A 26,960-nucleotide genomic window follows, 5' to 3' on the forward strand; every position below is an offset into this window, starting at 1 on the left:
TCTCAATATCGGATCCATATCGGAGGGATATTATATAAGGGATATCAGCGCATAAAACTCGGCATAGGTCTAGATCTAGTCAACACTGAACGAAGCAAAGGTAGAATGTGTAATGTTTTGAGTTGGCCTAGCAGCCGTGGAAACCAAACAAAATGTCAAGAGGAACACAGGAGAGAGGTAATAGTCTGCCACGTTAAATGTCATTTACCTCCCATTTTGTCTCCGAATCTTCGACAACAGCTGTTTTGTTTCATTCTGTAGTGTCTGAACAGCTTCACTCGGCTAAGTCCCATACCTTCAATATCGTGTTATTAAAAGACCCCACTACTGCACTGTGTTTTACAGCTTTGCAGGCGTGTAAATTGGTGGTAATTAGTATTATTGGACAGCATGGTGGTTCCAGACGTGTACATCTATATCTCTGCGCAATATTTACATTCTATGATGTGCATGGGACTTTGCAGACGTCCTAGATCTTAAAGCCCAAACAAAGTTCTGGTAAGCCTGCAAAAGTTGTCAAATTTTGCTCCACAATGTGAACGTATGCCTAGGAAATGTGCGGAATAACGCTGTAATAACAAGATATTCGATGGGTAACGACGAAAATGGGAAATATTAACCAAAAACGTTCAGTCTCAGAACTTACCCGAACGGGGTCAGGCTAGACTCGGACTCGGGGATAACTCGGCTTCGCTTTGACGGCGGGATGAGTAATAATGGTTGTCCCTCTGATTGTACAGTGTTGTCCTATGGGAGCGGCCTGTATAAACTAGCGCTTCGTGTTCTGGCTACTCGCAGTAATGGTCCGAGTTGTTTCAACGCGCGCATCAAAAACCTCTTTTGCGCGCATGCAAAATTAGTGTGCGCCTATCAAGCACAAGCACGAGTCTCTAAAACAAAGGCGCTTGATAAACCACAACAAAAACTCCAAAGACCGCGCGTCTCAGCAACTGAGGACCGCGCGCTGTCATTTTTGTTTTGTTTTGTACAGGATTACTAGTACGTTAGCACGCACTTTCCTGTCCATTCAGTTAGGCCTCATTTGGTATTATGCAGTGGCCAGTAGAATGTGGTGATCACTTACTGCGTGTGAATTGTCTGAAGTAGGGTCGAATTTTTCCCGAGACCGAGTTAGTCTGGAGCCTTCTGGAATAAAAGTCGGTTTTCCTACTATTATTATTTTTCTCAAAATACTCCAAACCGACTCATCATTCCGGCAAACCGCGTCAGCCAGGTAAGTTTCTTAGTGGACTCTTTCGATAGATTGCAAGCAAAAATGAAATAGTGCTAGACGGGTTCTCAAGCACTTACCGAAACTTAGTTTTCACTTTAAGCATTGTCATTGACCATTCTATAATGCCAATGCCAATGAATGGGCATTGCCATTGTCATTGACATTGTTTGCGTGGGCCGGAATCCCCCAAATTTGACACTACCTACCACTACCACACCAGACCAATTTTCAACTGCAGACCTCTAGTCTTGTAGGCTCTACTCTACGTACTCTAAGCTCTCTAACAGTTACTAGACCTAGATCTATCATCAGTATCACGTCTATGGTAAATAAATCTACTAAAATTAAAGGTTCACATTTATAGTTATACTTCGGATTTGGAAGGAGATGTAAAGTTGAGATTTATTGCAAGATTTTACTGTGTAAGTTGTTTGAATGTTCACGTTTGACTTTTTACTGCACTGTACAGTGCAAAATGTGAACCTCATTCATGTCATTTGTAGTTTTTCTCATTGTTATCTGCTACAATGTGTGTATGGCTGTGGTGAATCGTGGGTACATGTAGGAATAACTCACTATGAATAGGCCCAGCTGTAGTGATTGATTTCTGGTGCATGAATTATAATTTATACAATGCCTTTATACATTGTATAAAGGCATTGATTATCCATATGTAAAAAAAATAATAATGTTCAGAATTGTAATGCAATCTTGTACAGTGCTAAACAAGAAAAAGATATAATGATTTTTTGCTGTTTTTTTCAAAAACCAGAGAAATTCAAATTCACATAATTTTGCAAAATTCATAATTGTCAGAACTTTGTAAATAAATAGGGTCAACTGTAGACTAAGTGTTGTTTTTGTCTGAATTGTCATCCTCTGAGGACATAATTCAGAGCACCAAATATTAAAGTGTTCAGATTTCGGTATTCAGACAATAGACTCTCCTACATGTAATTAGATTTACAGCTGCGCAGATACCTGTGCAACCGCAGGGCTTTAGACGTAATCAACAACCAGTAATACAAACGTGTTGGGGTCGTCTGTGCAGCAGCTACCTTGAATGTAGCTAGTTTTCAGTTTCACCAATGCTTCTTCTAAGTTCTAGTTCTAATCTAAGTGTAGCATACTTACCTTAATGTGCTCCCCAAATGTTGCGTTGGTGTAAAGCATCAATTCACAGATTCCAAGAAATTAAGAAGTGCTCATGTAAAACCACACAGACTCAATTCTAATGTGTACCTACCTACAAAACGTAGTCTCATGCCTGAGCTGTCTCTCTCACCCTCACAGTCACACAAGCTTCTCATGCCTCACCAAAAATCAAACCAACAAACAAACAGACCCTAAAAATGTTGATATCCACCCACCGAAGAAATCACAGTTTAGGACAGTCTGTTTTTTATTAGAACAATTCAAAATAATATAGCTAGACCCTGATAGATATAGACTCTAGGTCTATTAGTATTCACCAGATCGCACTGGACTAGAATGTGTAGATGCCTACAATGTTCTATAGATCTGCAATATAGAGCTTGAAAAAAAAAAAATTATAAGCCAGAAAGAAGTGAGTTTGTGTACAAGTGCACATTATACGTGTACTTGTTTCAATATATCCATGTCATTCTCAGAGTTGTTTTCCAGCACATGTGATAAGTGCTGACCAGTGAATATCATTAATTGCCACTGAACATGTTAAAGAGTTTTTCAAGTAGCTAATTTTAACATCAATATTTAGTTAGGGCCTCACAGATGAGAGAGAGGATTGAAACTTCTCTGGTTTAAAAAAAAATACAAAAAAATACAAAAAAAAAAAACCCAACAACAACTTTGTATGTAAATAAGAAAGACACACTATAAAGTAACATCAACACCAATAATTTAGCTGGGTAAGCTTGTAAGTAACACACGTTGTAGCTGAATTTTGATGAGCAATTCTACCTTGAATTTCATTATCTGGTTCAAAGTCTCCATCCAAAATTAGTCTAGGGCAGTTTGTTCATAATATGCAAAATAAAAGCTTAAAATTCAGATCTTGGAGAAATAGCAGCTACTCTCAAGCTGCCGTCCACCCCAACACAACCCCGGGTCATGTACAACGTATGGTGAGTCTTACAAGGATCTGAATGTGTCAGGTGTTAGTGTTCTTCCTCAAAAGTCATCATTTGAAGGCAATTGATGTTTTCTGACAGAGAATGACTGCAAATAGATAGATTTCATCACAGACAAAGAAGAAAACCTTATTACATTAGAAAGACGGAAATTTCTGAACCTTGCATAATGGTTCTTATGGTGGACACCAAGCGCTTGTAATCAACATTCATAGCAGTAGGAATTAATGCTCAATGCAAATTGAGATGGTCATCATTGTCAGTTTGTTTGTTTGTTTGTTGGTTTTTTTGGTACCATGGTTATTGTTTACAACTTTGTCAGCTATTCATAGTGTTTGTTCTTGTCAAATAGAGCTCAACTGGAGGGCAGGAGAAATATTTACAGTGAATCAATATTTTAATAATTCTTCAGAACAGCACCACACAATCATACTACACTGCTGTAAAAAGTACTTTTTATACACTAGAGTGTAGACTTGAAGACTTCAGAAGGCCTGTCTTTAATCTATTTACAACATGATGTGGACTGATATTTTTTCTATTCCCTCTTTTTTTCTGTCTCCCCCTCTATCTATCAGTGAGGAGTAGTGCAGGGAAGACGATGTCCATTAAACTTGATGGAGGAATCAATGCCATCAGTCTCAACAAGGATGCCTCTCAAGTTGTCGCTGCAGGAAGACAGGGTAAGTCCATGAATGATGAACTGTGATTGTTGCTACTCCAGTCCTCCCCCTCAGTTTCCCTCTCTGTCTCTACACCATCTACCTATGCTGTGTCCATCTTTCTAAATATCTTTTAGTGTTTTGCCCCCCCCCCCATTTCCCTGTGAAAGAAAGCAAAAAATAAAACAAACTATAAAAGCACTCTGAGAGCGCAGACCTCCACCAAGCAGCTAATTTCCACCACTGATCTTGTTCTGTCGTATCTATAGATCAGTAATCTTTACCCATAATGTACAAGTATGCATGCTAAAAATCGCCCGATTTCCCATTATAAAAACCTTTTGTTATGTCATCAATGCCAGCTGCATGGCGTACCTCTCCCAGGACCAGAAACTAGAGCTCGCCTCAAGCGCGTTCTTGGAGACCTCAAAAATATGCAATTTGAACTCCCAAGTTCATTGACCCTACAGTGTACCTTCCAAAATATAGAAAATCCTTCATAAAGTCCATAGAAATTCAAGGATCACTACCAAAATTTAATCATCTGCTCCTTGTGTCATAATCAACCTTTTATGCAAGTTTCATCCATATAACTATCCGTTTAAAACTGTTTAATACTTTGCACACAAACTAACAAACAAACCAATGATAAGGAAAACATAACCTCCCTTGGCGGAGGTGAAATGTGGAAAAGTACAGAGTAGCAGTTGTTTTTTGGGGGGTCTATGCACTGATTGTACTGGTACAGTACAATTTCTCACTGTTTTCGAAACATGGAAATATCAGCTACTTGCGATCCCTCCCCTCCCCCCCCCCCCCAAAAAAAAAAAATAAAAATAAAAAAAAAGAAAAGAAAAGAAAGAAGAATATAATATGAGAACAAAGTTGTTATTGTTTTCTTGTCTTTAAAATTACAGGAATTGTAGCAGAGTACCATACCCATTCATGTTGATATTCCCGATCGTATTTTCACTCCTGCTGTAAAATGAGAATTGCATATCACTGCTAGTGTATTTAAAATGTTAGCAGCACTTTGAAGAATAAGAGTTGACCAGTACATTTATGTTTGATTTTATTTCATGCTGTTCCCTTGAACTTTTTGCTCCTGTTAGTGTTCAAGATCTTCCACATTGAGGAAATGTGCTTCAGGGAGAGGATGGACCTCAGGGTGGGGCGCATGAACCTCAACTTCAGCTGCAACGATGTGGTGTGGCATCCCAGCAGAGGTTTGTGTAAAACATCAACAAGGGTTTGGGAAGATATTCAGGAAGAACTAGGTCATTTGTGATAAAGATCATTTCTAACCTGCCAACTACTAGACCATCAGAAATTAAGTGCAGCAAAAAGAGCTGCTGAAAACTGCTTATCCAATAGTGGTGAGCAAATGGCGTAAAATGGAGTAAAAAATCAATTTAAACAATGGCAGAGAGATCTGCATCAGTCAGCCTGGTTTAGACAGCTGCTTTACTAATACTATCTAGCTGGTTTTCAGAAGCACTACATGCGAACACCGAGGAAGTAGAAACTCAGGAAATGACAAGGGAATCTGAGAAAGAAGACAAACTATGAAATTAATAACAAGAGGTTAATTGGTACATATGCATTCCATACTTCTTCTTGTTTTTCTATAAACATTTCCCATTATCTGTTCGAGAAGTCATCAGTGTCACTCTCGGATGGCAATGATAATGTGCTCATTAGATGAGGTTGTAACCCTTGATACATGTGTACAACTGTACATTTAGAAACAATAATTATGTGTGCTTGCTTGTGTCTGTGTGTATTTTGAATGTCCAAGGTAATTCTTTATCAACTTGCACATGTAATTAATCCACTTGGCAGAAGAGATGATAGCGACAGGCGCCACCAATGGGTCAGTCATCACCTGGGATCTGAGCAAGGCTCAGGGAAACAAGATGGAGCAGGTCTTCAATGACCACAAGAGAACCGTGCACAAGGTCTCCTTCCACCCCACAGAGTGGTATATGCTCTTCAGCGGGTCACAAGATGGCTCTGTGAAGTACTTTGTAAGTTCTCTCAGTGCAGTTGTTAAAAAGTCTACAACACACCAATGTAGTCGATGCACAGAATTTTGTTCTGCTCATGCTAAAGACAGCTGTTTCCAATCGATCTCAAAGTCACAGTGGTTCTGAATCACTTCACCATCTTCATATTAGCATTATTGTCATGAATGGAAAACTCCCTTTTGTATTAACTGTTGGAGGCATTTTGCAACTCTCACTAAGTCAGTGTTACAAGCTTCTTCCATGCTTCCACACACAAAGACATTTTAACCTGTTTAGGACAGGCTGATTTTGCCATAGCACGCATTTCCCATAGACACCTGCCCGAGTATACTCGGGACTGGTCTTCAACAGATCTAGTATGGCTGTGTGTCCTGCAGATACTTTTGTATGTTTTACATAGAAGCAGTTTAGAAGACATCATTCAGATATTTTCAAATGTTTAAGGTTGGAGTGTGAAAAGACACAAGCGAGTCTTTTAGGTAGGAAAGACTGGTGACTTTCTTACCTTTCTACTGTCCCCACATCGTAGTGAATTAGCAATAAAATGTGTATACCTCTAAGCATGTGCCGTATTTGAGCATCTCTCTTATCCAGCCGAATCGATTATCCAGATGCCCGCCGGTCCTGATGGGTCCGGATAATCAAGGTCCTACTGTAAGCAGACCTCCCAACCATTCTGAATTTGGAGTGAAGATTCTGAATTTTGACAATTCCCAGCTTGAGTTTCCATAGGAGTTTCTTAATTTTCTTGACAAATCTACTACACAACCTTAAGGAAACTGCCCTTTCTTCCTACTTTTGAACCCAATCATTCGTATGAACCCAATCATCCCTATTTTTTTTGTTAGAAATGTTGGGAGGTCTGTGTTAGTGTAACATTCTATAATAGCCTGAACTACATATGAGTGAGAGGCATAGGGACAAATACTGTGAATTCAATTGTGTTATCTCTCACTCGACTTTTGCTCCGACTTTATCTTCAGTGAGTTTTTATTTTCGTTCCCCTTTGTCGACACAGGATTTGAGAACAAACCAATGTGAAATGACGTATGGGACGGGACAGTCTGAGAGCATACGGGATGTCCAGTGCAATCCTTTTCATTACTTTTACATTGCAGCTACACTGGACAATGGCCACATTCAGGTACATTTGTAAATCAGGCAATCAACCAATATGTGCCCAGGCATTTACCTTTAACATACCAGGTTTTTAAAACATTTCTTAGTAGTTCATCATCAGATAGAGCAAATTAAAAATCTTTCCAGTAATAACTCACTTGTAACATAGCAAGGAATATTTTAGAAGTTATGATTAAAAATATCCTTTATTTTCTTATTATTTTCTATTTTAGCAGCTTCAATCACAAATATCTCAACTTAATAAGAATGGATTTCGCTGAATTTGCAATAAAACTCTTCATTTCTCTGTTCATTTACAGTTAGTTTCAGACAAATGTGCTAGTCGACATAATGACCATAAATGTGATTTAGCACCAGTCATGTACAATCACAGTTACAAGCTTCTAGCATTATGATTGTTTTCAGAGGCTCATGTTGTCTGTGTTCAAAAATTGCAAAGTTCTCTCAAAGATGTTCTCATTTGTCCTCCTTGTGTTTGGCTGCAGTTCTGGGACTATCGCAGGACGGACCGGGTGCTTCTGGACTTCCCCGTCCACAATGGTCCAGCCTTCAACCTCGACTGGCATCCAACGGAGAAGCAGTGGATAGCAACATGTGGCAGAGACAAGGTCATCAAGGTGATTATACCAGAGACATCGGATCTCAAGATGGTCCATGATTTGTATTAAGACGATGGCATGGAAGAAGATAACAAGGAGCCCTTCACGATATGCAACATTTAAAACTTTATTCTTACCGAAACCTTCCTTTTTGTATCACCAGTACTATTTCATCAAAAATAGTTACCACTGAGCTACTTCCATGAGTGTGGGTATTATGTGTTATGAACATGATATTCAAAGCTCTTGTTCATTAACAAGCATTTCCAAAGTTACTGTGGTTTGTAACAAACATTTTTTTCCTCTCTCTCTTTCTCTGTTGTGATTATTTCACTCAATGTTAAAGGGACTGTACAGTACTGGTTGGGGTGGGGATTCATGTTTTGAACATTCTTAAGTGAGATAATGAGAAACCTCATATGAAATATGAAAAAGCATGTAATTTTAAGAAGGATTCAACGTTTATTTGATGAAAATTGGTTTTCAAATGGCTGAGATATCCAAAAAAGTGATAATAATAAAAGGCGACATGCCACAACTTTATTAGGATCTCTTTGTTTCACCTTGTTTTTGGATATCCATTGGATAGCCATTTCAAAACCGATTTTCATCAAATAAACTTTTGATACCCCTTAGAATTGCATGCTCCTTGACATCTCATAGAGTGGTTTCTGAATATCTCACAAACCGTTAAAAGCTAAATCCTCACCTCGACCAGAACTGTACACACCCTTTAATCTTTTTTGGTGTGTGTGTGTGGGGGGGGGGGGGGGGGGGGGGGGTGAGTAGCTTTTTTTAATGTGAACAAAAATCCCTTGTTCTGTTGAAAGGTATTGCAAGAAATGCAAACAAAGGGAAACAGACTAGAAATATATACACTGTATGATATAAATGAAAATTGAGCAACACCATACTAGGGATTTCCATAGCTCAGTCATTAAGAGCACCCTTCTAGCAGTCCAGAGGTCTCAGGTTGGAATCCCATTGGAGTTCAATTTTCTTAGCTCAATTTTTACTGACTAATTTTCTTTAAAGATCTCACAGTTTTCATATTTTTCCATAAACTGCAGATACATGTATTTCTGCAAATACTATCAATTCAAGTGAGATAATTTTTTTGGCTAGTTCCATAGTAACAAGAAAATAATGATAATAAAATTTCATTTTGTCGCTCTCATCAACCAGAAACATAAAAGGAATGACTGAAACCCCTTGATTAGTCTGTTTCAGAATGTAATCAGCTCTTTGGCCACATTAAGAACTTCATCCCTGTTGCCTTACAGATTTGGAATTGGGACAACCTTGGACACAGACTAGTACCAGAGTATACTATCTACGCCATTGCCTCTGTCAGCCACATAAAATGGCGTCCAGAGAAGAAGTATCACATCGCCAGTTGCAGCCAGGTAGTGGACCAGACCATCTGCGTGTGGGACATCCGTCGCTCCTACATGCCGTTTGCCGTCTTTGAGGAACACAAAGACGTTGTCACAGGTAGACAGCAAAAGACAAATTGCTTGTTACATGTACATTAAAAGTCAAAATCGAATCACACCTGCAAAGGTATTGTTAAAACCCTTGTAAAGTTTTGATATTGGGAAGTAAAACCCTCTGAGATAATTACAAGTTTATGGAGTAAGTTCCCATTTATGTACATTGCAGTGAAGGAAAATCATGAAGAAGCTACAAAATTGTATTAAAAGATGGATGTGGATATTGTATGACCTGAAAACAAAAGAAAAAAAAAAGTTAACTCAAAATGTCAGTCTCAAAGCACTTTGTGGTCAAAATGTGATAATATACACACATCAAATTCAAGTTTTGTAAACACTGTCAGTACTGGCTCTTACAATGCTTTGAAACTAGGTGCTGGTGCTGGTGTTGTAAATCTATTTAGTTTGGGGTGCTGTTTTCCATGTTAATGTCTATTTCACCCATGACTGGAGGGCTTCAGTATGCCTTACAGTTGTTGATTAATGCACTGACATAGCAATGCACCTGACTCATTGCATTTAACCCTTTTAATCATCTTTCCCTCTTGTGGAAGCCCCCCAGTTATGCCTGACATAAGTTGCAGGGTTTTAAAACCGAGTAAGTCTATAATTTCTGAGGGATATGCTGTGTAAACAAGACATGAAATGATGCCTTTCGATGGGGTCATATCTTGTGTCTACCCATAGACATTGCATGGCGTCAGGACCCGCACGTATTCCTCAGTGGTAGCAAAGACTGTATGCTCTTCCAACACAAATTCAAGGATGCTAAGAGGCCAGCGGAGACAGCTGTAAGTTATCACAAATTTTACTTTCATTCCTGCTTTTTTTTTCGGTCCTCAAAATAAGAGAGAATTGCCTGTGGGACTTTCGAACAAGAAGCGTATTATCTTACACAATACCCCCACCTTGTAATCTGGCACCATGACAATTGGATGTGGCACTTGACTCCTCTCTAGGCCCTTCATTTCAAAGTCAATTATGTTAGCTTGCATGAATATGTCCACTCTTCTATAACAAAAAGCTTGTTATTGGCTTCCAGAGGTATCATTTTTTAACTTATCATGACTATTTTATTCTCAGACATGGTTAGTTTTATATCATAGAGGTATTAGTATAGTTCATATTTCTTCACCCAGCAGTAGGGATAATGTCACATCAAGATGAAATCATGTGATTATGGTAAGCAAGTCTGAGATGCACAATACACTAATCCATCCAATGACTGGGATAAATTTCTATAGCGGTAGGGATTATAAACACAAGGCTGGGGTGGACAAGTTTTTGACTGCTGTGTACATATTAAACTTTCTAATTGCTGATTGATTCACCCAGGGGTGGGGGAGGGTTGTTATCCATCTGGAAACAGTCTTGAAAGAACAAAAAGCATCCTGGGAAGATGCTGTAAGTGTTAACCCCAATAAAATAATTTTGTTGCCTTTATATCATTGAATTGTTGATCATTACTGACCAAATATAAAATCAGTTGTTTTGTTCTCAAGTTGTACTGATATCAATCTAGAGCAGAACGAGAGGTCAGACTTCACTCTAATTGAGTCAATGATTTTCGATGACATCCCAATGGCACTTGTAATTCATGAGATGCCATTGAAAAGGAAAAAATTCAACTATGAAAGGTGCATTTTACTCTCCACAGAACCCTGTGGGTGTGTCCATGAGTATCTATGACAACATAGGCCACGCCTTCAACAAGAGCTCCAGCAAGGCAAGCATCCAAGCCCAGCAGAACTACACGTCAACCATCATGCCCATCATGTTCCGCCGCACGCCGGAGGTCTCTGAGCACTACGAGCGCTATGAGAGTGGTCTTGTGGTTCATGAAAACAAAGAAATCAAGGTATCTCTATGGACTGTGAGCAGTGAAACTCTGCCCACCATCCACCCTCTACTCTTTCACCTCAGTACCCCTCCCCCTGCCACACCCACACACGCATTCAAGACTCCTGCTTTGTTCAGTAGTAATAGGCCTATCTAATGGTGTGAGACAAAACATTGTTGAGTCAGAGTCCACTTCTACTTTTCAAAAATTCTCTTGCCTATCTTTAAAGAAATCATTGGAGGACTGTCAGTAGCATTAATCATCAACAAGTTTTCATAAAAAAAAAAAAAAGTGTTTATGCATGTATAATAGTGTACAGTTAAAGTTTCAGACAATCAATTGCTCTTGAAGTACAACAAGGCTGTGCTGTTAATTATTGTTATTCAGGTTTCCAGTCCAGCAGTAAAAGTTGAATACAGTTACAGTTTTGAGTGCGGCAGGGTGAAATAAGTTTGAGAGTCTCTTCCATCCCTATGCTGTAGTTGCATGTATAATAATGTTTATTGCTGTATACTTTGTCTCTTCTTCTCTTCATTATCATGAAAATAAAAGTGGTTGTAGACTTTTACAATCTCTGTCGTTGTGAAGGTTATTTCTGGAACTATTATGTATTCATTGCTGTTGAAGCTGACTCCTTCACTGGCACTATAGAGAATATTGGCGTCATTGTCATCATTAGGCGTCCCGGAGGTAACAAGACCTGGTATCTCAGTGGGTGATACATATGTTATAAAAACCTCGTACCTTAATTTAGTATATTAAATCAAAAATACTGATCTGAGTTTTAAAACATTAGAATCAATAATGCAATCCAAATCAACGTTACTACATTATTTGAACTCCAACATTGATGTTGTATTGCAAAATTGTTTCAAAAATGAAAATTGTTTATTCAAATTTCTGAAACTTTATCATATTATTGAGATATGAGGTCCTGTCACCCCAGGGATGCAGTGCTATTAGTGTGGTAGTGACTAACATGCCATATGTGTTTTGTCCCTCAGTTCTCAGAGTCCTTCTGCAAGACCGCCAAGCGCTACCTCCTCACAGGGAAGCCCTTTCCTGAGCTGTGTGAACACAATGCAAAGGTTGCGACAGAACTCGGCAGACACCAGGTAGTGTGCTTCTCTATGCTGCATGCTAATTGTTCATGTCATGTAGAGCCGTCTCGGATATGCTTGTAGAGTATGCAAGCAGTGTTGCTGAAGTAGTAAACTGTTCCACTTGTGAACAGTAAGTACCAGATATTTCAATGAGAATCATGAAGTTGTTCACTCTTGTGTGTTGTGGTCCTCAATGTAGCATTGTCCATTTTTAATCATAAATCAGAAGACATACATCAATCAAAATCATCAGTTGACCAGGCTTCAAAACTAATCTACAATGTAAAGACAAAGTCATGGTATTATCATGTTCATTCTTCTACTTCTTCTGCTGCTACTCTTATACTCCTTCCTTTTTCATCAGCTTCTTCTTGTAATCATCATTAATATTCTGATTGTTATAATCATTTTTCAACTAATTGTCCCCGCCGAACGAGTTCGAGCAGGGGACTATGAAACGGGCTCCGTACTTGTGTGTGTCTGTGTGTCCGTGTGTCCGTGTGTCCGTCCGTGCGTCCGTCCGTGCGTCCGTCCGTGCGTCCGTGTGTGATCAAAATGTTCAAAATGCTACTCCTTCGCCATTTCTAACCCGATTTTGATTCTGTTTGCTTTATATGATAGCACTACATGAGAGCTTTGAAACTTCTATACAGAATTTCAGTTGTGACCTTTGACCTTGACCTTTGACCTATATTGTACATTTTGCTTCAAAATGCTACTCCTTCGCCATTTCTAACCCGATTTTGATTCCGTTTGCTTTATATGATGGCACTAGGTGAGGGCTTCAAAACTTCTACACAGAATTTTGACCTTTGACTTCTTTGACCTTTGACCTTGATTTTTGACCTATATTGTACATTGCCTACAAAATGCTACTCCTTCGCCATTTCTAACCCGATTTCGATTCCGTTTGCTTTATGTGATGGCACTAGGTGAGGGCTTCAAAACTTCTACACAGAATTTTGACCTTTGACTTCTTTGACCTTTGACCTTGATTTTTGACCTATATTGTACATTTTGCTACAAAATGCTACTCCTTCGCCATTTGTAACCCGATTTCAATTCCGTTTGCTTTAAGTGATGGCACTAGGTGAGGGCTTCAAAACTTCTACACAAAATTTTGACCTTTGACTTCTTTGACCTCTGACCTTGATTTTTGACCTGTATTGTACATATTACTACCAAATGCTACTCCTTCGCCATTTCTAACCCGATTTCGATTCCGTTTGCTTTATGTGATGGCACTAGGTGAGGGCTTGAGAATTATGACCTTTGACTTCTTTGACCTTTGACCTTGAGTTTTTACCTACATTGTACATTGGCTACAAAATGCTACTCCTTCCCCATTTCTAACCCGATTTCGATTCCGTTTGCCTTATGTGATGGCACTAGGTGAGGGCTTCAAAATTTTGACCTTTGACTTCTTTGACCTTTGACCTTGATCTTTTTACCTATATTGTACATTGTGCTACTAAATGCTACTTCCGGCGGGGACATATATTACGCACCGCGTAATTTCTACTTTTCCTTGTTTGTTTTGCAGTATTAAATGTACATCTAGCATTAGTGATAGTAGTAGTTGCGATTGTAGTAGTAATAGTAGTGGGTAGTAGAAGTGGTAATCATGACTGTTAATGTCACTGTTATGATTGTTATTACCTCCGCCAAGGGAGGAGGTTATGTTTTCGTTACCGTTGGTTTGTGTGTTCGTTCGTTCGTTCGTTCATTAGTTAGTTAGTTTGTTAGTCCGTGTACAAAATAACTCAAAAAGTAGTCAATGGATTGGGATGAAACTTGCAGGAAAGGTTGAGAATGACACAAGTAACGAACGATTAACTTTTGGTATTGATCCGAGAGTTTTTGGGGAATTTATGAAGGATTTTTGATATTTTGGCAGGTAGGGTCAATGAACTTGGGAGTTCAGGCTGCGCGTATTGGAGGTTTGCCTGCGCGCACTAAAGTGCGTGCTCTAGTTTCTGCTGGGGTGAGGCGCCCCGTGCAGCTGAGGGTATATGACGTAACAAAGGCTTCTATATTGGGGAATCAGGCAACTTTCATCACACAATGCTATAAGTACATGTACGTATGGGTGGAAATCACTGATATCTCTATGGAAGAACAAGATCAGCGGTGTAAATGATTTGCATGCTTGGCGGAGGTCTGCGCTCTCAGAGTGCTTCTCTAGTTATCAATTTATTACTGTAATTGTTAAGATGGGTCAAAGTAGTAGGAGTTGTAGTAATGTTAGTAGTAGACAACGCACTAGCATCATGTTGTTATCATCGTTGTCATCACCCTCATCTTAATTCGAAATGTTGGTTTTTCTATAGATTGCCCAGACATGGCGTATGCTGAGGCTGTTTTACACAGACACCACCTGTGCTGTGCCACCTGTCTACACCAACAAAGGCATTGCACCCCCTGAGCCCCCCACCCTTCCAGCGGACTCCGATAAAGGTAATCAGTGTGCTCATGTGTGGATGCTTTATTGCACCCAGAATCACTAAAGATTAACAAGACTCGGGAATCTTGTCAAAAAACCATATTGGATGGCATGACATGCCTTACATTGTACCATGGCTGAATTTGTCAGAGAAATATAAGGGAATGTACTTTTTATGCAATTCTTCACACATTTGTATTTTTATCACATGTATATTAGTAATCGCTAAGTCACAAATTGTGCTGAATTCGTTGTAGAATTTCAATATGTCCTCATTAAATGAATTCATACATTATTACTTCTTTAATGTGCCTGTTGAATACTGCTTTATGCAAACATGTCATTGGAATGTTATGCAAAATGCCATGATACCATTCTTTGAGCAAAATTTAAGCTTGTACAGTAGATATTCAATACAGCTTGCACATTCGTTTATCTATTCAGACATCCATATATTTCAACTGAGGTGAAAAAGTTGAAAAGGATGTCAGATGCTTAATAAACAAGAAAATATACATGTATACAAAGTTTATCAACAGAGCAAAATAGGTCCCAGAAACAAACAAAAAAAGACTTTGTTTTGATACATGATTGATATTTAGTTGATATTGACAGACACTGAAAATAAAGAAATTCTGTACAGCTGTGTACTCGTAGCAGTTGAATGTTATTTTAATCAAAACAGGCAGACGAATCCACAAATCTACTTGCTGCATGTGCTTTTCAGGAATCATTTTATCAAAACATGCACACTCTTATTTTTCTGGTGTGTTTAGATCATCCGTCTGCCCAGTACAGTATGTCCCACCTCGGGGCGTCCAACCATGATTTTCACAACCACACAGGTCCTAGTGCCATCGACTCGGCCACCGGCTTCACTGACGATAACGAGTCCCAGATCAGCGATAGCGAGCATGACCACCTCCAGTATGGGGTGGTTGGGCACACCAAACGCAGACACTGCTCCCATGATGGCGCCCTGGGGGGCGTGGACTTTTACTTTCCGCATGATGACGGGGAGGAGGAAGAAGAGGAGGAGGCGGGAAACGTGTTTGACGATGATCTCCATGGATGGAACGATGATGTCAGCCTGCCAATTGAGGCGTTTGCACAGAGGCACAAGATAGTCGACAGGTAAAACTCCCATACCATGCATTGCTTTGTTTAACCTCTGTGCCATTGATGGTAATTGAAATCAACGATAGTATGAAATATCCTCACACACATACACACACATACAAAAACACATCCACACACACACTCAGTTTCCTCTCTCTACTACTGTAATGCATGAAGGCATACTATGCGTTTCATCTCACAATAGGTCTGTAAGAATCATCTCTTAAATCTGTCTGCGGCATATTCTTTTTACATTTTCTGCAGCTGCAATGCAGCTTAGAAATTAGAAATACACTGTAACACAAGCATATTGTAGCATATTTCATGATTTTTCGTATATATATAGGAAAGAGGGGAAACAGAAATCAGTCAAATGTCAACTTCCCAGGAACTGCGGACACATCATATTAGATATACGTTAAGTGGACAAACAGTCATATTACTGTTGATCAAGTTTTAGCTGTTTTTAAAGGGATTTCTGTTCAGCATGTTCGTGAGAATGTAATTTTTTTGCTACAGAATGTAACTTGATAATGATAGATTAAACACAACAACAGTGCCATCAAATGATATGTTTCCAAAGTGAAATATAAGATAAGAGTAGACATTTGGACTTAAAGTGTAATAAAAATTGGCAAGGAACACTTTTAATGATTGGGAAATACATATCTATAGCAAAGAATGGATGACAGGGAAGACAGAAACAATGGAAAACAAGGATAGTGATGAAAATAATCACACATTTGTATCTTGTTATCCAGACCTCCCACTCCAGATGCAGCTCATCAGGAGAGGACCAGACCAGACTCACCAGCCGTGTAAGTTGGGCCAAATTCAAGTCTTAGTCCAGGTCTATATGTTGGTTGTCAGTGGACCAGAACTACTTTATTAAAGGATTCATATCGATGAATCATTCTGTCCCAATAAAGCATCTCATTATTCTTACTGCAGACAAGTACGTGCATTAAAAGCCTGTGTGTATGTGTTGTGACAGAGGGTCATAATAGGATACAGCTCCAAACACAGCCCACTCCATGCATGCTTTCTTTGCAACAACTAATTTGCAGCAAGTATGGCTCCTTCCATAGAAAGAGGTTGGACAGAAAAAAAGAAAAAGAAAAAAAGAAATGATCCAGCAGATGCTTGTCAGTGTGCATTTAGAACAGATTATATCCATTAAATCTAATAGAATCACCAGCTGAATACAGTGATTTTGATTTTAAACTGTTCAAGAGTAGTCGCAGGTAGCTCTGAGATGGAATGTGAAAAGAGTGTATGCAACACCAGCAAAATAAAAGCATCCTTAACAGGCTAGATGTAATTTTCATTCATTACATGTAGCTAGCTTGGACCATCCCATCATCACAGTGAATACCTTTTGACTAGGTGTTATGCATTTGACTTTGATTTCACAGATATGATCTAAATCGGTAAATTTAGTATTTGACTTTTCCTTCAACCTCACAAAATGTAAAATGTAAAATAGTTATTGAATCACCTCACCAAGATAGAAGATATTGAAATCAAGACATTTTTAATACAGATTTACTACAATTATAAAGAATACAAAAAAAAAAGGAATGTGTAATTCATCTGAAGTTCACAATTTAACAAGTAGAAGAGAATACCTGTCGCCCTTTATAACCATCGTGGTTTTACCAAATATGATGAAACTCATTCCAAACATCGTGTGTTTTGATGCTTTGCACAGAATGTCTTACATTATTTTTTAGAAGGAATAGTGAATTGGGTGTATCCATGTGTCACATAGAAGAATGACAACCCACATGTCTTTTGCTTAAAGTAACAGATTGTAATAAAGTGTTGGTTTTTTTTTACTATTTGTTTGCTCAGTAGGTTTTTTTCTTTCTATTTTTACTAATGGATGGAGCCTTAACTTTCATTAATCAAATACATAACTACTTCTTTGTTTTTATTAAATTCTAACTCTTCATCATTATCTCTACCTCAATCCTCCTACCACCCCTCCAGGCCCCTTCTAGACCTGGAGCCGGCCGCCATGACCGTCAGCTCTCAGCTGCTGTCTTCCACCCGCTCCCTCAACCAGGCTCCGTCCCGACAGCTCCCCGAGCTCCAGCTCTCCGTCAAGTTCACCCCCATCGTGGTTGCCACGCTGACGGACTATGCAGAGCAGGTTGTTCTATGCCTCAGTATTACGCAAGGGAGTTTTCTTGTTTAATCCACACCAGTCTCTAAAAGTGATACTTGACCTGTGCTACACATTATAGAGACATTACACTTTCAGCACCTTAGAATGGTTGTGCATACTGACCCATGAAGACATTATGATGATAAGTATTTGCATCTGAAAACGATTGCAGTTACAAAAGCAACTACGTGTATTAGGAGATCACATTAGAGTGATAGTTGCTGACTTATTGCAATGTTTGGGGGATGCATCAGTTGTAAAGTGTTTCACAAAGGCAGGCTCAGATGTAGTAACAACCCTCACTGGGGCTTGCTGTCCTTGATGTCAAGGACCTGTCAAGAATGTGATACATTTGACCAAACTTTAGAGAATATCGAACACAAAAAGACAAGTGGAGGTTAGTAGATTTAGAGTATGAAGGATAGACAGAAGCATATTTAATGATTTTAGCGTGTCTGGCATCTAAAGTTCATACATGTGGAATTTATGTGATTTACAGTGTTTGTATATATGATTGTTCTTCACCTTCATTCCTGCAATAGTGTAGTTGAGAGTGTCTTTACTGATATTGTGTAATGTCACAACTGCAGAACATTTCAATGGAGGTTATACACTAGGGTAATGCAATATAAAGTATAAAAAATCCATGTCCACTATAGGGGCAATTTACATACACCCTTATAAAGTGTTTGACAAGATATAATAAGGACTTCGTCAGTTGTATTTTCACTATTAAATCACAACATTATGTAAGCAGTTTGAACCCACAGTTAAGCTTTTGTATCATAGTAATGCTGAATAGGTACTGATGAAATTTAGTCAAAATTTTGAGGGCTCGTGAGAGCGAGAGAGAGGTTATTTTGGAAACGATCATAACAAAGTTTACACAATATGTGTACCAGAAGTTTTCATTCAGATGCAGCTCTACCTATTATGCAGTGTTCTCCACACATTTGTCTTTGTCCTACAGGGTGATATCCAGATGGCAGTATCAGCTTTCATCGTTTTGGATCACAGGATACGAAACGAGATCGCATCTGACACTCAGGAGCAGTGGTTCATGTCCTACATTGGTGAGTGGTTGGTTGTGATCCTCTTCAGTACTAGCCCACGATATTATACAAATGATGCACAGGATAGAGTATGTTAGTGGAGGCGTATAGTGCACTCGAGGGTATTTACAATTGTGAAACATGCACGAGGCGAAGTCGAGTGCATGTTGCACTACATTGTAAATACCCGAGATTGAGCTGCACCTCCACTAACGCCACAAAATAATCCTGTGCATCATTTGTTTTATAAAATGGGTCGAAAATTTGAAAACTAACAGTATTTTTCAGCGTTTTTCACGTACCTTTTTGGGTCAAGACGTCCGAAGATGTTCATCCCAAACATTTACGCACGTCGCACTCGGAAATCTCGCACATACAGTGTAAGTATGATGGGGGGGTTGGGTTTCCGGACACTTAAGTTCCCGCATGAAAACTTACTTATTTTACATAGAATATGCACCCTTTACCTTAAAGACTTGATATAGACTCCTCATATAGGCCTTCTAGACAACATACTCTGAAAACGGCGTAAGAATTAACCTGCTAAATCGTTGGATTTGCCCTTCAAAGTGACTCCATGTACGCGTCCAGTCCCACAACGCTTGGTCTACTGTACTGTACGTATAAGAGTATACGTACGCCGCCACACATGTTATGCACAAGGGAAGAAAGGCCAGCCGGCCGGCTTGGCAGCCCGATAGAAGTTGTTTACAGGATTGACAGCGTGTATGCATGCAATTCAAAGGAGCCGCCGCGTGCACAGACGATCGGCAATAGGATTTAACACGCAGTGCGATGAGACTAGAATAACCAAAGCACACGTGACTCATTTCAGCGCTTCCTATTGGCTACATTCTTGAACCCATTTTATAAACAAAATTGTAGTGGCTAGTCATCAGCACTAGCCCTCAATATAATGGCTAGTCAGCAGTACTAGCCCTCAATATAATCACACAAGTTGATTCATGGTCTCTGCTCTTGCTTCATATCAAAGAGACAGGAACAGGCTCTTCACTTTATTACCAAGTCATCAAGCCCAGGCATCACGATAAGAGAGAATTGTAACAATTGATGCCAAGTCATCATGTAGAGACCAATTGTGACCGTGCATCACAAAACGAACATAAGGTCGCACACACTGATTTTGTGTGAGGACTGAAAATAGGTGAAATGGGTCAACCGAGCCGATCTTGACTTTTTCATATTTTCTAAAAGAGCAAGTCTTCTTCTACATTATGCTAAAATTTGGGATCATAAAACGGGCAGGAAAGTGTGTTTTTTAGCAGTTTATCTCGATCACTTTTTGGCAGAATAATGTGATTAAGTATGTCTTTAGAGTCTTCTTTTTCATTTCTTAAAAACCTTGTGCACACTCTTCACTTTCAACTCCTATAAATTTTGAAAGGATAATGCTACTACTTTGAAATTTGGCATTAATTAAGGACAGAATGTGGTAATAAGACATGCTAAATTTCACTTTAATCTGATAATCCCTTCATTGTTGTTACTCCGATGGTTTACATCCTGTTTTTTGTCCCATTCATCACACAGCCAGCACGAATTGGTAAAGATTAAGCGCTTGAATAGACACTGTATTTCAGAGCCTCTTTTCTCAGTTCACACTTTTTTTGAGTTTGTGCTTTCTTTCCAATATCTAGATAGGTTAGGAGAGTCCATTTGATTTGAGTTATACATCATTTTAAAGCTTAGAATCTCCTCTTTCAGAATATGCTCTTAACTAAAATTACATGTCCGGCAACTTTTTGTTTGTTTTGTGATGCAGGGTCACAATAGACTGTTTGTCACCCACACAGACTTTCTTATTCAAAAGAAAAGGAATGATAAAAACTATAATCAAAATATTGTGATTGATTCCTAACATAGATTTGCTGAGCCGCTTCAAACTGTGGTGTGTGGCCAACCAGATCATTAAGCTGAGCAGACACCCCAGCGTCGAGACCCTCAATCAGGTAACTCACATAGGGCTCTTGTGTCCTCTTTAATACTTTCCTTCATGTACTCATGCCTGTATATCAGGGGTGCGGACAGTGATTCCTCTGTGACCCTTTTGTGGTTGCCAGGGTTTTAATTCATGATGTTTACACTAGAACTTTGTATGACTTCCTTTTATAAATGGAAGGAACCTTGGACTGTTTATGGAAGTTTATGAAAGTGTTTATTACTCATATCCTCTTGGCATTTCATGGTGGGGTGAGATGAAAAAAAAAAGAAAAAAAGAAAAAAAAGAAAAGCACTCTGAGAGCGCAGACTTCCGCCAAGCACCTACTTTCCAATGATGATCTTGCTCTTCCATAGAGATCAGTGATTTCCACCCATACGTATGCGTGCTGAAAAATCGTCCGATTTCCCAATATACAGTAGAAGCCTTTGTTACATCATAAACCCTCAGCTGTGCAGTGCGCCTCGCCCTAGCAGAAACTGGAGCACACACTTTGGTGCGCGTATGAAAACCTCAAAAATGTGCAGCTTGAACTCCCAAGTTCTTGACCCTTCCTGCCAAAATATAAAAAATCCTTCATAAAATCCATAAAAAGTTCCTGATCACTACCAAAATTTAATCATCTGTTTCTTGTGTCATTCTCAACCTTTCCTGCAAGTTTCATCCAAATCTGTGGACAACTTTTTGAGTTATTTTGCACATGGACAAACAAACAAACTAACTACATGTAACTAACAAACAAACCAACGGTAATGAAAACATAACCTCTTCCCTTGGTGGAGGTAAAAAAAAAAGATTTTTTATGAGAATTTTAAATGTGAATGCCATAAGGGCAATGGTAGAGCTGCCATTTTGTATGTTTTCACATTTTATGTTTTTATGCCATTTTGTATGTTTTCACATTTTATGTTTTTATGTTCTTCCTTCATCAAAATGGAGAAAATGTACTTTTCAAATGGAAAGTATGTTTTTCAGACATGTGATTTAGCACACTTAAAGTGCGAAAATTTGCCATTTTTAAACCAGAATATGGTTTTTGCCTTTAAAGCATGTCTTTTTACAGTGGATCCATTGATTTGTCATAAGACTTGACTGTAAAGTCAGATTTACAGCTTTTCAGATATGAAAATGTCACAATTGAGTGGAAAAAAAAATGAGTATGATACTATAGGCATCTAAACATACATTGTATATATGTGACCCTGCATCACAAAACCAACAAAAAGTCGCCAAACATGGATTTTAAGTTAAGGGCAGATATTGAAAGAACAGATTCCAAGCTTTAAAATGATGTATAACTCAATTCAAATGGACTCTCTTAACCTATCTAAATATTGGAAGGAAAGCACACACTCTGGAAAGGTGTGAACTGAGAAAAGAGGCTCTGAAGTAAAGGGTCTATTCAAGGGCTTAATCTTTAGAAACTGTGCTGGCTGTGCGATGAATGAGACAAAAAACAGGATGTAAACCACTGTAGCATCAACAATGAAGGAATTATCAGCTTTAGCTGAAATTGAGCATGCTTAATTAACACATTCTGTATGTAATACATGTAAATGCCAACTTTCAAGGTGGTAGCTTTATCTATTCGAAAGTTATTATTTAGAGTTGAAAGTTAAGGATGTGCAAAAGGATTTTAAAGAAATGAAAAGGGACCTCTAAAGATGTACCTAATCGCAATACTCTACGAAAAAAGGGTTGTAGAAAAACTGCTGAAAACACACTTTCCAATTCGTTTTAAGACCACAAACTTAAGAATTATTTAGACAAAGAATAGCTCTTTCAGAAAGCATGAAAAACTCCAAGATTGACTTGGTTGACCTGTTTCACCTTTTTGAGGTCCTCACGCAAAATCATTGGCTGTGACTTTGTGTTCGTTTTGTGATGCACGGTCACATATAATGTTTTGGGGTTTTTTTTGGTTTTTTGTTTTTGTTTTTTGTTTTTTTCATCAGCAATTACTCTCAGGATATCTGTGCTAAAATCAATATATGAGGTCCAGGCATGGTAGTCTTGTCTATGTGAGAAGTGCTCTTAATGCAGTGTAGTATTCTTTCTGTTTGAATGTTCCACAGAATTCAACCACAATCTTGACATACTGTAACAGGTGCAATAAGCCACTGGAGAAGTTTTCATGGGCATGCTTTCAGAAGAATCGTCAGAGCCTCACCAATCCATGCTCAATATGGTATTCATCCCATCAATTCCTTTTGCTAGTAGTATCATTTTTGTCCATATACCAGAGTAGCACATGACAGATACTTCTTTTTGCAACTTTAGTTGCATTGTGGTTGTTGTCAGTAATTATTCTTCTGAGTAGTATTGTGGAGTAAAATTGTCAAATACATGAATTGTAGGCCCTGCTGCAATTCCCTTGAGTGAAGTTGAACCACAATTGCCCAATACCGAATACATGTATGTGATATTTTTGTTAGATTTGGTTTCTTTATTACTCCATCAACGATCTGACAAAAGAGCTAAAATTGCAACAAGACCCTCAGCACAGGATCTCACCCATGGAAAGAGAAGAATTGTAGTATAAGCTGGTTTTGTTATAGATGTGTGTTTCCACTTTTTTTTTCCATCACTACTTTTGCACTTTCAAATCCATGAAAGTAATCTACAGACACACAAAGAAGCTGTATTTGAACATTTATACGACACACATTTACTAGTGACTCTTAGTGAGCTGTCCATGGAACTTGTCAGAACTTTGCAACATCAAACAATGCTTTCCAAGTATCCTACTTGTTCACAAAGAGATAGATAGATAGATAGATAGATAGATAGATAGATACATGTAGATAGATAGATAGATAGATAGATAGATAGATAGATAGATAGATAGATAGATAGATAGATAGATACATGTAGATAGATAGATAGATAGATAGATAGATAGATAGATAGATAGATAGATAAATGAATAAATAAGTAAATAGATAAATCAAGAGATGATAGATGTTACATAGATAGGTGGGTAGATAGATAGATAGATACAAATGTAGATAAATATATACATAGATAGATTGATAGATTGCTCGATTGTTAGGTTTATACAAATGTAGGTACATAAAGTATACATAATTATAGTAATAAAAAAAACAACATGTTTCACCCCTGCAATGATGTATTCCTGCCTACTGCAGCCATCTACCAGTCAAAGGCCTGTATGCCTGGTGCCAGGGATGCTCACACGGAGGACATATCAATCACATGAGGGAATGGTTCAAGACCAGTCGCTACTGCCCGACAGGATGCGGACACCAGTGTGAGTACGCCTGAGGGAGGCTTCTACACAATGCCCTCACCCATGCTCTGATTCATGACAGGTGACGACTAGTGTGGATACTGTGTAGTTGATACGCAGATTCTACCATACAGATGTTCACCTGGTTCAGACATCAAGAGATGTCAGTTTGAATTGGTTGGTGCACTCAGCCAAGTCGTGTGCAGACCATCAAATGCTGCTCACTATTAAACTCATGTGGATGAAAGTTTGTCTGAGGACCAGTCATCTCTACTGTGTGCATGTAGTCACCATTTGGTTTCGACAGTATCACATAATATCAGTGCAATCTTGCCCAAGGTTAAATCAACTTGAGGCTTTGCTCACACGTGAATGGACATGGATCTGTGGAAAAGCTCCTTCAGCGTCAGGCCACGTGCTTTTTGGAATGTATCTTCACATTGCCAAGATTTGGTGGTATTGTAGAGCACTGTGCTTGCCAAGGGAGACTGCATATGTCGCAGGACTTTGGATCAAGTCAGCCTGGCATTTCTTAAGGCTCGATGTTGGTAAATGTGACATCTTTCAGTGAGACGCCTGCTTTGATTTAGGCCAGTCCTCCCAGCTGTGCTAGCATAGAACCTGGAAAAGCCTGTGGAAGATGGTACAAGTGGGTAAACTCTGACCCTTGGGGTCTTTCTGACACTTTGTATGCATCACACATGGTTACCTCATTTCAAACAGTTGTAACGCATTAGCATACAGTAAGCTTAGATCGTTCACTTAAGTCAGCTGTACCTGGGACACAAGAAAATGTGTCAATCTATATGCAGGTGTCAACTTAACATAAACACTTACATAACCATTATAACACTTACATAAACTTTATCAATGAGCTGACATATATGATTAGCTACACGTAAACATCCCTTCCAAATGTCTTGATTGCAACACTCATTGGAATCACTTCAACAATGCCCTCTCTCCTGGTCAACAATATTTTTTTTTATTGTTATTATTATCATTTATTAAACATCATTGTCACTGCTGCTGGAATGAAGAGAGACAAAGACTAACAAAACAAAACAAAACAAACAAAAAACTTATGGGGGAATCCCCCATCCACACACACACACACACACTCCAGTTTGAATTTAAGCCTGGAGCAGTCATCAGTAACAGCTAAACAAGGAACCTGCACATACCATTATTATTTGCCAAGAGACATCAAAGGATTTCCTTTAGTGGGACCACAAAATCATATTGATATGTACAAAGAGTCGACTTGTGAAGGTTGACTTACACAAAAGTTCCTTCCTTTAAGAAGTAACATACAGTTGTAAAACTCTTGTGAATGATTCATACGTTGACTTATGGGATTTGTCAATTTAACATGGTGTCCGATGCCGACTCAAGTGAGGTTTTCTGTATTGTTCCACAACAACTGCAGTTGTAGAACATTTTTGACATCAAACACTGTGATTTCCATTATCTATGATTCGTTTGCTTGCCTATAGGTAATACTTTCTGAATTAGAAAGTAAATTACAGGAGACTGAGAAGTGTGAATATGAAATAACACTCATGAATTCAAGAAACTCATTATAAATCAACAAACTAGTCATGTTCCAAGGGATAGTATCTAACTCAGAGAGGAACTCCAGTCAACCTTACTTCAGTCGACCTTGCATATTGAAGTCAAATAATCACCTAAGTCAGGGCTTGACACTAACGGTGGCCCGGTGGCCCGGGGCCACCAAAAACACACGTCGGGCCACCAAAATTTTAGAAATGAAGAATTTGGTAGCCTGAGCGGGCCACCAAAAAAGGTCGGATGTTTGCCTTTGGGCCACCAAAAATAAAAGTTAGTGTGGAGCCCTGACCTAAGTCAAACATCCTCTTCTCTTTATGCTCTGATGATTTTAATCCCTCACAAGTCAAATTTTCTCCTAAGTCAAAGCCATTTCTTCAGTCCAAATACAGTAGATTCGACTTATTTGTACGTAAGGTTGACTGTAGTTCCGAACGATGTATCAGGGTTTGGAGCACAGGGATTTGATATCTCGGCTGAATCAATCAGATGTGTATTTTATGTACAATGTACTGAAATAAACTTATCTTTATAAGAAGACTTCTTTGGATTTAATACTTTTGTGCAAGTACAAAATAAGACATGATACATAGTAATGTTTGTTTGTTTGATTGTTTTTGGTTGTTTTTTGCATTTTGAACATGCATTCATTTGCAGGTCTGAAACTAGTGAAAGGGCTAAAAGCCCTTTAGACACAGTATTGATTCAAATATCTCACCTATGATTTACAATGCACATTTATTGTCCCCGCCGAACGAGTTTGAGCAGGGGACTGTGAAACGGGCTCCGTACGTGTGTGTCCGTGTGTGCGTGTGTGTGTGTGTGTCCGTGTGTGTGTGCGTCCGTGTGTGATCAAAATGTTCAATTTGCTACTTCTCTGTCATTTATGAGCCAATTTTGATTCTGTTTACTTTATATGATAGCACTACATGGGAGCTTTGAAACTTCTACACAGAATTTCAGTTGTGACCTTTGACCATGACCTTTGACCTATATTGTACATTTTGCTACAAAATGCTACTCCTTCGCCATTTCTAACCCGATTTCGATTCCGTTTTCTTTATGTGATGGCACTAGGTGAGGGCTTCAAACTTCGACACAGAATTTTGACCTTTGACTTCTTTGACCTTTGACCTTGATTTTTGACCTGTGTTGTACATTTTGCTACAAAATGCTACTCCTTCGCCA

General features: G+C 38.8%; 1 protein-coding gene across 1 annotated transcript; it reads left to right on the forward strand.

The window, feature by feature from the left end:
• The first annotated feature begins 123 nt into the window (after positions 1-123).
• LOC140243248 (GATOR2 complex protein WDR24-like) lies at positions 124-26,289 on the forward strand. The gene is made up of 18 exons (XM_072322919.1): positions 124-177; positions 3,924-4,028; positions 5,120-5,233; positions 5,850-6,034; positions 7,053-7,178; positions 7,660-7,791; positions 9,057-9,267; positions 9,954-10,057; positions 10,924-11,124; positions 12,111-12,221; positions 14,540-14,666; positions 15,429-15,786; positions 16,533-16,589; positions 17,764-17,926; positions 18,912-19,014; positions 20,878-20,963; positions 23,029-23,141; positions 24,103-26,289. Exons 1-18 carry the CDS (start codon positions 153-155, stop codon positions 24,236-24,238), a joined length of 2,457 nt encoding a protein of 818 aa, XP_072179020.1. The 5' UTR covers positions 124-152; the 3' UTR covers positions 24,239-26,289.
• The last annotated feature ends 671 nt before the right edge of the window (positions 26,290-26,960 follow it).

Source organism: Diadema setosum, chromosome 20, assembly GCF_964275005.1.
Source record: "Diadema setosum chromosome 20, eeDiaSeto1, whole genome shotgun sequence".
In the NCBI taxonomy this organism is placed as follows: domain Eukaryota; kingdom Metazoa; phylum Echinodermata; class Echinoidea; order Diadematoida; family Diadematidae; genus Diadema; species Diadema setosum.

What these genes read in the sequence shown, in the direction of transcription:
- LOC140243248 (XM_072322919.1), top strand. Translation starts at nt 153, where the DNA reads ATGTCAAGAGGAACACAGGAGAGAG. An exon ending in GGTGTGGCATCCCAGCAGAG is followed by an intron (nt 5,234 to 5,849) that starts GTTTGTGTAAAA and finishes TCCACTTGGCAG; the next exon opens with AAGAGATGATAGCGACAGGC. An exon ending in TGGACAATGGCCACATTCAG is followed by an intron (nt 7,179 to 7,659) that starts GTACATTTGTAA and finishes GTTTGGCTGCAG; the next exon opens with TTCTGGGACTATCGCAGGAC.